The following is a 14,274-nucleotide window of genomic DNA, read 5'->3' as shown; positions in this document are numbered from 1 at the left end:
AAAATTTAACTCAATGATATTAATAATATTTAAATTTGCCCCAAAAAAACTAGGGCAGGTAGATAGGAAGATTTTTTTTTTTGAAAACCAAAAGTGTTGTCAGTGTAAAATATTTGTAAAGCTTCTTCAATTTCAGTTTTACATTTTATGACCTGCAACATATTCTATGCTACTTTATTTTACTATGGTAAGTCATTAAAGTGTTATTTATTTTTCAACTATATAATGTGCTAATCTCATATAATGAATTACTACCCCATTTAAAGATGACACCTAATCTAAATTCATTAATACAATAGTTGTAATTGTTTTATTGTAACATACTATTCCACTAAAAAATGACCATCATAGAACAGCAATGCTGTGCTTTTACTAAAATTTTCATTGATCTCAATTATTTAAAGAAAAAAAACTATCAGGCATTTATAAAAAAATATATAATTAGGGTGTCAAAATTTAACAAACTGAACAAGTCAATTTGAACTTTTCTTGCAATGCAAATGGAGCCACTTGAAATACCAAGTTGTTCTTATACTAGTCGGCAATATAGCTATGACATTGTGTCTATTCATAACATGCATCAGATACACCTTCTGAAACTTTTTAAGCGGTTTTGAAAACGCTATTTCATTGCAAACTTTCGTCAATAAAGGATACATGTTGTTGTACAACCGAAAGTGAAAGTACAGTTTAAAAAAAATGAATAAAGAGCGAAATTGTTGAAAACTTACGAAAATTTGAAATGATACTAACATAAGACCGTAAGACTGAACAAAATTATACTTGACTTTTAAATCATAACATGAAAGTTTACTTATAAAGCAAATTCTTCATTCATCCGCGGACTTCTTTGTGTCGTAGTCATAAATGCCTCCAAATGGAGGTGCGTGATGCGTCTAAGTATAGAGGTGACAATAACGTAGTGACGTCACCATTTATGTATAGAATGAGCCTAAGCGCTTTGCCTGACGTGACGTCACAATGTTTTTTTTCGCGCGTGCTGTTTACCATATTACATATTTAAACACAAAATACTCGAAAACTAGATATTTTAGAAACATTTCAACAAATGTTGTAAATGTGAGAGGATAAATAGAATAATAGGTTGGTGACGTAGATGGAGAATGGTTATCTGGCTCGTCGGAGGATCTTATCGGGTTCGCCGATAAATTCCTCGAACTTGCCAGATAACCATTCTCCCTCCACGTCACCAACCTATTATTCTCTATGTCTCATTGACCGGTTCTAACCGGTGTTAATGCCGACTGCGTATCAATCTTTCAGGTCAATAACACGGCGATGTATTAATGCACAGTCTACAGCTGAAAGAGTTTAATCTGGGATGGCATGTCAGGAAAAAAAATTAATACCGATAATCCGCATTGTTCAATAATTAAGCAACGATTAATAACACTTATCATTTATGGATTTTCATGAAATAAAAACCATAATAAAGAAAATTTTATTCTCTTTAATCTGATATATAAATTATTATTATAAACTTAGTGAAAAACAATTAATTATGCTGTTAAAGGTTTTTCTATTATTTGACCTATTGACCTAGTTTTTGATCCCAGATGACCCATATACAATTCCTACCCAGATTTCATCAAGAAAAACATTCTGACCAAATTTCATAAATATTGGATGAAAAATGTGACCTCTATTGTCTACACAAGGTTTTTCTATTATTTGACCTAGTGACCAAGTTTTTGACCCCAGATGACCCAAATACAATCCCAACCCAGATTTCATCAAGAAAAACATTCTGACCAAATTTCATAAAGATTGGATGAAAAATGTGACCTCTACTGTCTACACAAACAAATTGTTGACGGACACACGCACGCACACACACCGCCGGACATCACACGGTCACATAAGCTCACCATGTCACTTCGTGACGGGTGAGCTAAAAATAAAATAAAAATAAATATTTGTGTTTTTTAACCATGTTTAACAACATTTTTTTTTTTGGGGGGGGGGAGGGTTGGGGGGTATAGTGTAAGGGTGTGGTGGTGATTTATTAGATGATTAACAAGATGCGTTTGTGAAACACAATGTCCCCCTATATGACGTTTGACCTTGAAGGATGACCTTGACCTTGACCCTTCACCACTCAAAATGTGCAGCTCCATGAGATACACATGCATGCCAAATATCAAGTTGCTATATTCAATATAGCAAAAGTTATTGCAAAATGTTAAAGTTGGCGCAAACCAACCAACCAACAGACCAACCAACAGACCAACAGAAAGGGCAAAGACAATATGTCCCCCACTACTATAGAGGGGGACATAAAAAAAAATTAGGGGGAATCAGGGGGGGGGCGTGGGGGGATGGTTTGGGTGGAGTCTATTGTGGTATGTTAGGTAAGAGTTGTTTTGTCAAAGTATCAATCAAATCTAATCATAAATAAAGAAGTTATGGCTATTTTAGCAAAATTTAATAATTTGACCTTGTGAGTCAAGGTCATTCAAAGGTCAAGGTAAAATTCAACTTGCCAGGTACAGAACCAACCCTCATGATAGCATGAAAGTATTTGAAGTTTGAAAGCAATAGCCTTGATACTTTAGAAGTAAAGTGGATCTAAACACAAAATTTAACCATATAGTCAAAAAAGGGCCATAATTCCGTAAAAATGACAACCAGGGTTATGAAACTTGTCCTTTACTGTCCCCTTATGATAGTTTGCGAGTGTTCCAAGTATGAAAGCAATATCTATGATACTTTAGGGGTAAAGTGGACCAAAACACAAAACTTAACCAAATTTTCAATTTTCTAAGTATAAAGGGCCCATAATTCCTTCAAAGTCCCAGTCAGAGTTATATAACTTTGCCTGCACAGTCCCCTTATGATAGTTAGTAAGTGTTGCAAGTATGAAACCAATAGCTTTGATACTTTAGGAATAAAGTGGACCTAAACACAAAACTTAACCAAATTTTCAATTTTCTAAGTATAAAAAGGGCACATAATTCTGTCAAAATGCCAGTCAGAGTTACATTACTTTGCCTGCACAGTCCCCTTATGATAGTTAGTAAGTGTTGCAAGTATGAAAGCAATAGCTTTGATACTTAAGGAATAAAATTGACCTAAACACAAAACTTAACCAAAATTTTCAATTTTCGAAGTATAAAAAGGGCACATAATTCTGTCAAAATGCACACCAGAGTTATCTCACTTTGCCTGCTCAGTCCCCTCATGATAGTAAGTAAGTGTACCAAGTTTGAATGCAATAGCATTGATACTTTATGAGAAAAGTGGACCTAAACGCAAAACTTAACCGTACGCCGACGCAGACGCCGACGCCAAGGTGATGACAATAGCTCATAATTATTTTCAATAAATAGATGAGCTAAAAATGTTATGGCCAAGTTTCATGAAGATTGGACATAATATGTCACTTCTACAGCATAAACAAGCCTTTTCTTTAATTTCAGCTAGTGACCTAGTTATTGACCTCACATTATCCAGTTTCGAACTCGACCAAGATATCATTAGGACAAATCTTCGGACCAAGCTTCATGAAGATCAGACAAAGAAATGTGGCCTCTTGATTGTTAACAAGGCAAAATGTTGACGACGGATGACAGACAATCGACAAAAAGTGATCCCAAAAGCTCGCCATGAGCACAATGTAATCAGGTGAGCTAAAACAAGGTGCAGATAGTAATGCGTTTATTTTGTGTGTAATGATCTGTACAAAGTAAGAACAATTTCAATAACAATACTCACTTGTGTTATAAGCATGCATACAACAATACTCACTAGTGTCATAGGCATGCATACAACAATACTCACTAGTGTCATAGGCATGCATACAACAATACTCACTAGTGTCATAGGAATGCATACAACAATACTCACTAGTGTCATAGGCATGCATACAACAATACTCACTAGTGTCATAGGCATGCATACAACAATACTCAGTAGTCATAAATAATTAATTTAATTAATCATTTTGGCAAAACAAGATTACTTTTAACATATGCATTGTCCAGATTATGATTATTATTTATTTAAACAAGAGCTGTCACCATAGGATGACATATGCGCGTGAAAAACACTTTTTCGAAACCTAAATGCGGTTTCGAAACCTAAACGCGGACCCTAAGTTCAAGGTCAAAGGGGTCAAAATTTGTGCAAGTTTGGAAAGGCCTTGTCCATATACACATGCATACCAAATATGAAGGTTACATCTGAAGCGACATTAAAAAAAGGTTTGGTTTTGTTTCAATATTTGATTATTATCTGTAATAATGAAGATAATTTGTTTAACTTATTTGAAAATTTTCTAAGAATATTTCTGAAGTTCTTTCATTTCTTACAATCATGTGTGAGTGAGTATGCATTGCAATAAGGCTTCCATGGCGCCTGTGCTTCCTTGGAATTCTTCCAAAATATCATCACAACAACACAGAAAAATGATTATTTTCCTTCATTTGAAATCCATTGTTATTTAAAACCGATTTCAAATAATATGCCGAAATTGTTGTTTGACAGTTCTGAGATTGAACATAACAAACTTGAGTTATTAAATTCTCTGGATCTGAATTGGACGTAACCGGGGATATCTTCCCTGATTCTTAATATTACAAATATTTCAATCTGCTTCTAAGATAGTTTGAAACGGTACGCCCCGTTCCAATGTAATAACTCAATGTGTGCTAATATGGCACCTGTTTTAATGTCAGGAAATGAAGTTTATTTTACTGGAAACTGAAATATATATATATATTTATGTGATTTATTTATGTTTATCTTCATAAGTTTTTTGTGTTAATGGAATATAATTATGATTTACCAGAAGCATCATGTTATAAAAACATTAAGAATCCTTAGTAGCAAATTATTATCAGTTTACACATGTTAATGCATTTCTTTCTAGTTTTGGTTGGTTAGTTGTCAACTACAACAGGATCTGTATCTGTATCTGGGGCCAACTTGGCAATGTTTACATATTTCAAAACTGTCACACTTGTGTAAAAGGGTATTCTTCCAGATCTGCTTCTGACTTCACCTGAAGTAACGCCACTTTCTTTTTCCTCTCGTTGTCCGAATGTACATCCATTTTGTCCAGGTACTGGTTCATTATTTTGTTGAAGCTTTCTGGTCTGTCTGCATACACATGATGACCGGCACCCGGTATCGTCTGAAAATGTTAACAGAATAGAAACTTCAACACATTTTATTGACATTTAAATTATTTGCAGAAATATTCATTCATAGCTTGTCAGGGGTCGACAAAATTGTTTTCAGCAACTTGCCCTGCAGGGCGAGTAGCTAAGAATTTTCACTTGCCCTGCTGAAATATGTACTTGCCCTGCAATTTATTCAAAAACTGCAATAAATCTGAACTAATATGTTTTATTGTGATTTTCTATTGGTTTTCATATAGAACTGTTAACTCAACAGTTTCAATAAAGCTTATAAACTGTTTTAACACACTTTTCACTTGTTTGTTTTTCATTTTGTCCTCATGGCACAATCATTATGATTACACTTTAGGAGCATTTGAGAGTCCGACAGGCATTTTGTTAAACTCAAACAAGCCTCTGTGTGTACACAAGGCAGTTTTCTCTTTGTCATTTTCGTCCATTAAAATTTGCCAATAGCCACTCTTTCAATCTCAAGATGTAATGAATTTAGACGATTTTTTTAGCAGTATGAAAAGACCGTACACCGTACTGTAAAAGAAACATTCACAGAACATACCGGTATCAGCGCGTAACCTGAACAGGACTTATTTTATCGCAGTGTGGAGAAATCAACATCCAGTTAATTTTAAATCACCAATTAAACGTTGTTTTGTTTAGTAAAGATGTGTTAAAACTTGAAATTTAGATCTTTTCGGCAAGAAATGCTACTCGTCCTGCAGAATGAGCGCTGCCGGAATATTCACTCGTCCGGAGCCGATTTCTACTCGTAATTGAAAACGGGCAAGTGGATTTGTCGAACCCTGCTTGTCTCGTCAAAATTATTGATTAAATAATTTAAAAAAAATATGAAATAGTTCAAGGTCATCACAGTGAGATGTGTGGATAAAGTGCTCTGAAAAAAATACATTTAAATACATGTTTGTAGTGACTAAGTCATAATTTTTTTTAGTACAACATGTACATGAATGTTTAGTTCTTCAAGTGATAAAGTGAAACATTGGAAATATTGTGATTGAAAAGAATAGATTGAAGGTGTTGATTTTTTTTTCTACAATAGATGAATGACTGTTGAATTTTTTCACAATATACTATTTTGAGAAAACCCCTGAATACCTGGGTTTACCTGTGCTTACCTGGATCATAGGCCGAGGCAGAACAAAAGCTGGATTATCAATACAATACAATTTTTGTGAAAACTAACTGTTCTTCTCAAGTATCTCCATCTTGCCTTTCAACAAGAGTTGCTTGAACAATGAGTGAAAATACAATAAAAGGCCAGACAAAATTGAATTTCACGGGGACAAAACCTCAAACAAAGCAGGCTATTAAGAAATCCCGACCTGACCGTGAGACAAGTAATTCTGGACAGCATGGATGAGCTACATGCTATCCAAACACAGCTGCAAAATATGACAAAGAGAATTACCAGTTCGAGGGAGGAGCTCAAGAGTATGCTAAACAAGAAATATCTTTAAAAAAGATTTACGGCGTTGATTTTGGTTGGAGTTTATGGAAGGTAAAGATTTAAATGAATGAGATCAATATTAGCTAATATCTTTTTCTGTGCAGTTTTTAGCTGCATCAAACGCAGTACGGGATGTTACACGGAGTTTTCGCGGTTTATTTTACATTATTACATATTGCTGGTCATAAACCTATAGATACAAAACAGAAAACCAAATTAACCGACCACACGCGAAGTCTCCGTACATATTTTAAATATGTATACGCGCGTTCTTCGAACAAACCTGTTTGAGTGGTTTATCGGGCATTGCTACGTGTATTTGATTCGATTATTAACAGTATCGAGAATCAACGCACTCATACTTAATACATTAGTCAATATGATGCAATAATTCCTGTTAATTAATTACAAGAAATATCTTTAAAAAAGATATACGGCGTTGATTGTGGTCGATGTTTATGAACGATCAAAAGTTATCTCTATGAGATAAAAAGTAGCGGATGCCTTTTTTCTGCGCAGTTCTTAGCTACATCATAAGCAAATTGACCTTTCGACAGCCGATTGATTGACAGGCTTATTAACCAATCAGATTACAGCATAGATTAGGCCCGTTACTATCCGCCATTTTGTCCGTCAAACTCGCCGTTGTCCGACACATAAGCTTATACGTAATTCTGTGTTTTAAACAAAGAAAATGGTTGAAAGGTGCTGTTATGGCACTTGTTATTCAGACACAAGGTATCCAGAACGGTTAAAAGATGGAAGTACGTTTTTTCCGTTCCCTCAACCGGGTACTAATCTTGAAAAATTCAAACGTTGGATTCGTCCACACGAACAGCTTAATCTCAACATATTAAGCGATCGCCCGAAAGCAAAACACAGTCGTTATAATAAGATACTACGCGAAAATAAAAAATGTAAGTTTTGCAACGGACACGTTATAAAAAGAGTATAACTTTGTACTTGTTTATCCTCTATATAGACAAATTAGAAAGGAACATTTAAAACCATTTTTCAAAGGTGGCCAACGTTAAATAAATTTGACATTCTAATGCAGTCGGCAAATAAATAAGACATTATAAACTTTGCTAGATTTTTTTAATGCTAATGAAATCGTAATAATAAAGACAATCAGTTATTATTTTTAATAATATCACATAGAATAAAACATTTTTTATTTCTTTCGGTTTAAGTCTTCCAAATTTAATGTAAGTTAAGAAACTATTTTCAAATGCGCAAGTAATTATCAATAGGGGCCAATAAGTGTCATTTTACACCATATGTAGGCTTTCTACTAATCCGTTATCAAAACAGATGCCGCAAACTGTAAATGACCCTGTGAAAACCCGGTCTGATTAGCGAGTTTTTTTGTACATGAAAATTCTTTCAACTTTTTATATTTTAAACATTGCAGAAGATAGTTTTCGAGGAAATAATAATATATAATAATATATTGTGTATGTTACTTTTTTGACGACTTTGACTTTGTTATACGATTATAACAATGCGCATGGGTCATTTTGACCAAACGCATTGTAGATATGTGTTATATCGGATTTCACTAAAAACGTTCTTCGTCTTCTATTATAATAAATTTACTTACCTGTGCCACATTTGCGATGTTGCCATCGGTTGCAAAAATTAACGGCTTTTAATTAACAAACTGAAACATCTATTACTCAAGGAAAAATATTGTGACTAACGAACAATTCATACTGTATGCGATAATTGGCGATAATTTTGCCGACTTTGATGATAAATTTAACGGCTTTTAAGTAGACTAATAAAAAAGTTTTGACTATTTAATAGATATGATAATTATATTCAGCACCACTATTCAATGATAATAAAAACTATTGTATGGCCTTTCTGGTATACCATGAGGCCTTTTTGGTTCACTTATGCGGCCGATTCGCGTAGCCATTTTTATGACGGACTTCGGCGGAGTGACCCCCCTTGAAATCGGTGGGCGTGGCTTCACTCTCGCTGTCGAAAGGTCAATTACGGGGTGTTGCGCCAGATTTCGTGGCCTATTTTTCTTTATGTGATATTATTACTCAGATATCTATATTTACAGAATAGAAAAACACAAGAAACATGAAAATAAACGAGTGCATATAGGTCAGCCGGCAATACTCGAATCTTATTTAATTGCATAATTATAGTATAGTGAATTATTGTGCTCATGCTTAATAAACTGGTCTAAATGGATAAATATTTCTAATTAATTTTATCAAAATTGGTCCTTATCATGCAAATGTTGAAACCATATTAAAATCGATGATTGACATACCACAATAATATCGCCGAATATCTTTATCTCTGATCAAAACAGACTTCAAGTGCACAAAGTTTACGAGACGGCGTTTATATAAAGATTTCTGCAACTGACCGCAAACTGACCTTGAAACCTTGCGGATTGGAATGCAATGCATTACAGTCACTACGTTATTGTCAGTAAGACCGGTGTAACACAATGATCGCAACCCCTTCTGCGAACTCCGGTGATGAACTGTATTTTATACTAAAGGCTATGTTGTCATATTTAGTACTTACTTGCACTGCATTTCAACCCGCGAGGTTTCGGGTCAATTCGCGGCCATTTGTGAAAGTCAGAGTTTAAACGCTTTTGCGCTTGTAATTCTCTGAAAATAAAAGGTGAACGCACAAACTGTATTTATGTCGAAAATTGATTGTAAAACTGTTCTATCTACTGAGCCTTTTCATTAGAGATAAAATTGTTTCATGCAGTAAAACAGTGTTACAAAGACGCGGATATGTTTCCAATGTTCTGGTGTTATACTCAAATCAGCCAATGGAATAAATGAAGTGTATTCATTCGTACCTAGCCGCGGGAAATTTTATTTGAGTATTATTGGACACTTACAAAGGTCAAGTCAGGGTGAAAAGCTGGCTTAATACAGCTTACGCCGAAAAAAGAGGAGATAGAAGAATTAATTACCAGCACAATCACAACAATTATGGCCGAAATTGAAGAGAACATGAACAATAAGAAAGAGCACTTAGTTAGTTAGATGTTTAATGAAATGCAATTAAAAATCGACTCCCTAGAGTTTGATAATACAAACCTAAAAGAATAAATACAAAAAATAGAAGACATCACAACCTCTGAAAATAAATCACTACAGGAACAAGTAAATAAAGCATATGAGCTGAGCAAACTGGCACATCAAAAAGCAAATTACAATTAACAATACTCCAGGAAGAATAATATTAAGATATTTAACATTCAAGAAAATAGGGACGAATCAGAAGAATCACTAACAAAAACAGTAACATCAACCCTGAAGACCCATGCAGGGGTAGACTTACTGCTGACTGATATAGTAGCGATCCATCGTATCCCCACAACGCGGGGGCAAACACGCCCAGTCCTCATTAAACTGAAAAACAACTCCGCAAAGTCCACCATTATGTGAAAGAGGGCCCCCATGAAGAACAATGGTTATCAACTGGTGGATGACGTTACCAAGCCCAACCAGGGGCTTATCAGTAGGCTTCACCTGCACCCGGACATTAGTAGTGCCTGGTACTTTAACGGTTCTGTATATGGTCAAACTGTTGCCGATGAGCGCATCAAATTTGACATTTACGACAACGTGAACAATGTTATTGAATAATTCAGGCGCTTCAGAAGAACAGGAGTGAGTGGACGTTAGAGACACCATAACTACCATGTATGGACCCCATGTCACTGAAAGATGGTATGATTCTAATTAAATAGTATACACTTCTGTATGTTACACAATTTTCTGTAATTCAAAAAAAAATTTGTAAATATATCCTATTATTTTTTGTAACTATACCCTATAATTAACTAATACCATTTGTTGATTTTTTTTTCTTTTAAACAATGCTTGATATATAACAGAAATGCACTTCTCGATACATTATTCAATCTAAGTATACTTTGTAAACAAATTAGCAATGAAACAGAATATAAAACGGCATATATATGTCAATCTTCAAACCAGACTATATATTATCTAGTGGGCGATAGAGAATGATTGATATATAACAGAAATGCACTTCTCGATACATTATTCGATATAATTAAACCTGTTAACAAATAAGTAATTAAACAGTCTATAAAAAGGCATATAAAAGTCAATCTGTAAAACAGACTATACATCATAAAGTGGGCGATAGCCAACAATTCTATTGTTAGCATGTGGTCATACACCTTGATAAATTGGATTACTTAAACCATCACAAACCACTAGTGAGACTATAGACCTTATCTTATTTAAATGAAGTCAACATGTGTTTAGAATATGCAAATTTGCAAAAAAGTAACATATAAACCTTTTCTAAAATAATAAACACAAATAAATACTTTCTTGTAACTTTAATTGAATGTTTATGTTAATAACGCTGATGTTTATTTGTCACTCCTTATATGTCATTTCTATTCATATCATTCCCTTATTTGTTTTCAAAAAAAGTGGTCATTGTCTCAACTATGTGTGCTTGTTAATGCATTTTTTTATTATTAAGAACGCACAATGACTGTAATGTTGGCTGTGCGGCTGAATATAATATATTATTATATATTATTTGTTTTCAAAAAAAGTGGTTATTGTCTTAACTTTGTGTGCTTGTTAATGCATGTTTTATGATTAAGAACGCACAATGACTGTAATGTTGGCTCTGCGGCTGAATATTATTTAAAAATGAAATATCTATACTATTTTTATTTAAACAATCTGCTAAAACTGCATGTGTAAGCCATGTTTTATGATTAAGCATGCACTATGACTGTTATGTTGGCTGTGCGGCTGAATATTATTTAAAAAATGAAATATCTATACTATTTTCATTTGAACAATTAATCTGCTAAAACAGCCTGTGTAAGCCATGTTTTATGATTAAGCACGCACTATGACTGTAATGTTGGCTGTGCGACTCAATATTATGATCAAATGAAATATCTATACTATTTTTATTTAAACAATTAATCTACTAAAACTGCCATAGTAAGCTTCTTTTTGACGATGCTGGAACAGCATCGTCTAAGGTATAATAACCATTAAAAAAAAATTCACAATGGCAACCTATGTAAAAGACCGAGCCAGTCCGATTGAGATAACTCGATTTTTCAGTTACTTCCCTTGGGCATTAGCCACTGCGTAGGAGATTGCTCGTTGATTCTCCTAGCAGAGTTGTCGTTCGTGTTTCAACATTCAACAATGGCCGCCCCCATGAAAGTCTCGATTCAAAACTTTCTTACTGCATAAATTGGCTTGTTTCGCTATTTAGAAGCTGTCATTTATGATATATGAATTATTTATTCACTAAATCTCCGCTAATGACAACAATGGATGGAATTCGAAGGATATATTCGATGTGAATGGATCACTTTCTACAACAATGACTTCGCCCATGAGAGACTTGATAACACTCGTGTCAAAACTTTCTTACAGCTTAAATTGGCTTGTTTCGCTATTTAGTAATGCAACAATAAATGGAATTCGAAGGATATATTCAATGTGAAATGAAGCACTTTCTGGATCTCGACAGATTGACAAGGCAAAACTGGCATACTGATGATACTGGTATTTTTAGTTATCAATTTAAGTCACATTTTGCTTTATAAATTTTGTTCGAGCATTTTGCGACTTATTGAATGGCTATGATACCCGATTTCAACAGCTCATATGGAATTTGCATATCACCAAGCTGTCCTGAAATACAACATTGGTTACAAACTCTTAACTCAAATTACTGGTTTGTATGAATTCTTTCTTCTTTCTATTTAAGTAGTTGATATCATAGTCCAAATAATTAGACGTAATTTATCGTTTAGTCCATGTATATCAACCTCATATTTATAGGAGTAGATATTATGTTTCACAGATTTTAACATGTTTTGAAGTTAGTCATTAAATGCTTTATATTGATAAATGTAAACATTGGATCTTAAAAGCTCCAGTTTAAAATCAAGAATAAAATTCTTTCCAAAAAAGTAGTCCGCCACAGGGCTTGAACCAGTGACCCCCTTAGTCCTGGAGTAAAAACGCATTAGCCTGCTAGACTTTTCTGCCAAGTATAAATGGTTGACGTATTTTATACCTAATATAAGCAATCTTTGTAGTTTCACACAATTAAACAACAACAACATAACTCTCCAAATTATTCAACCGTTTCGCGTTGCAACGCTTTATAATGTTTCAATCGTTAAAAGATGCATATAATCGCTATATTAGACAAGGGTAAATGTTCAGTAATACTGTTTCCTAAAAATAACATAACTTAAACAAAAATTTGCGAATCCGATACAACTTTTTTCAATTTTTGTCAATTTACCAAAACATGACAAGATTTCTTTAAAGTTAAATGAACTGTATCCCAGTAAAAGAGACATTAAGGCTATTGTGGCCAGTTAAGATCCAGTTCAGCCTGCAGTTGCTTGAAAGCTGTTTGCTTATGAGCGGTTTTCTGACAATGACAAATAGTTTAATTGGATACTGATTAGACTGCCCTTTTCCTGTGACCTGGCTAATTAATTCAGAAGCCTGGTAACAGTTTAACGTTAATGTTACCAATGTGTCAGACCAGGGCCTGGATTTTGAAATCTAGGACATGCATGGTCAGAAGATGTCATTTAAGATTATACATTTTTTCAAACATATACAAATGCATAAAAATATAAATAGTAAAATGCACTAAGTCAGAAGGCATTTGACTTCGGCTGGTGCCTTGGCACACCAGGTGTTTCGGTTGCAATAGTTTGATGGACTCACTACTTGGATGTGTAGTTACATTATTTACAGTATATCAAACAGTATTTAGCATGAACCAATAATTTTTTCAAACATAAATAATTATTGATGTAAAATGCTTGAAGGAATAATATTTAAGGTTTAAGAAGGCATTTTCTTTTTGTTTTAAAGGATCTCTTTGAAAATTATAATTTTTATGAATTTTTTGGCAACAAGGGGTAACGCATTTTAAAAAAATGTAATTAATTTTCGACAAAAAACTGGTACCATGAGTAGCATGAAATTTTTTTGTTTTAAACATTTGAAATTGATGAAAAATGATTGCAAAAAATAATATCTAGGGTCTAATAAAGCATTTTTTATTTTATTTTAATAGGTTACTCTTAAAATTCTATTTTTCATGATTTTTTTTGCAACAAGGGGTTATGAAATTTAAAAAATGTTACTGGATTTTTAGACCAAAACTGGTACTATGATAATACTATAATGCACTTCGCCAAAACATTTATTATTATATTGTTTATTCTTGAAAATGTATTTCCCCTATTCACAAAAAATAACACTTTTGATAAGAAAATTCATATATAATGATGTTTACTTTCATTTTCAAGAAGAATAATGCCTCTTTTTAGTCGTATTCAGCCACAAGTTCTTGTCAGCCACTTAAGGGTTATATGTTGCCTTTCTTTTACTAAATGCAAAATAATTCACGCTTTGAGACATTCATAAAATATTTTATGTCTTTACAACACCGACAGGCTAATAAATTTATATATCAAGTACTTCCATACTAACAGGACCATTCTAGGCGGGCAACCTAGCAACCTTGATTTGTTCATATCTTCCTATCAATCTGTTATATGTGTTATTAATCATTTGTTCGGAGAACATTTAATGTTTGTTA

General features: G+C 33.6%; 1 protein-coding gene across 5 annotated transcripts in view; it reads right to left on the bottom strand.

The window, feature by feature from the left end:
* Positions 1-3,661: 3,661 nt before the first annotated feature.
* Positions 3,662-14,274, bottom strand: part of LOC127843998 ((Lyso)-N-acylphosphatidylethanolamine lipase-like) — a 112,651-nt gene continuing 102,038 nt past the window's right edge. For 4 of the 5 annotated variants that reach the window (XM_052373964.1, XM_052373962.1, XM_052373960.1 and 1 more), the window contains one exon: positions 3,662-5,155. In XM_052373964.1, the coding sequence (XP_052229924.1) occupies positions 4,976-5,155 (180 nt within the window). In that variant the 3' untranslated portion in view covers positions 3,662-4,975. Of the gene's footprint in view, positions 5,156-9,183; positions 9,273-14,274 lie in introns of all 5 variants that reach the window. The other variant, XR_008032503.1, reaches the window with a different exon arrangement.

The sequence above is a fragment of the Dreissena polymorpha genome, chromosome 9 (genome assembly GCF_020536995.1).
Source record: "Dreissena polymorpha isolate Duluth1 chromosome 9, UMN_Dpol_1.0, whole genome shotgun sequence".
In the NCBI taxonomy this organism is placed as follows: Eukaryota; Metazoa; Mollusca; class Bivalvia; order Myida; family Dreissenidae; genus Dreissena; species Dreissena polymorpha.
The sequence above is the reverse complement of the archived record's forward strand: the minus strand, read 5'-3'. Positions and strand labels throughout refer to the sequence as shown.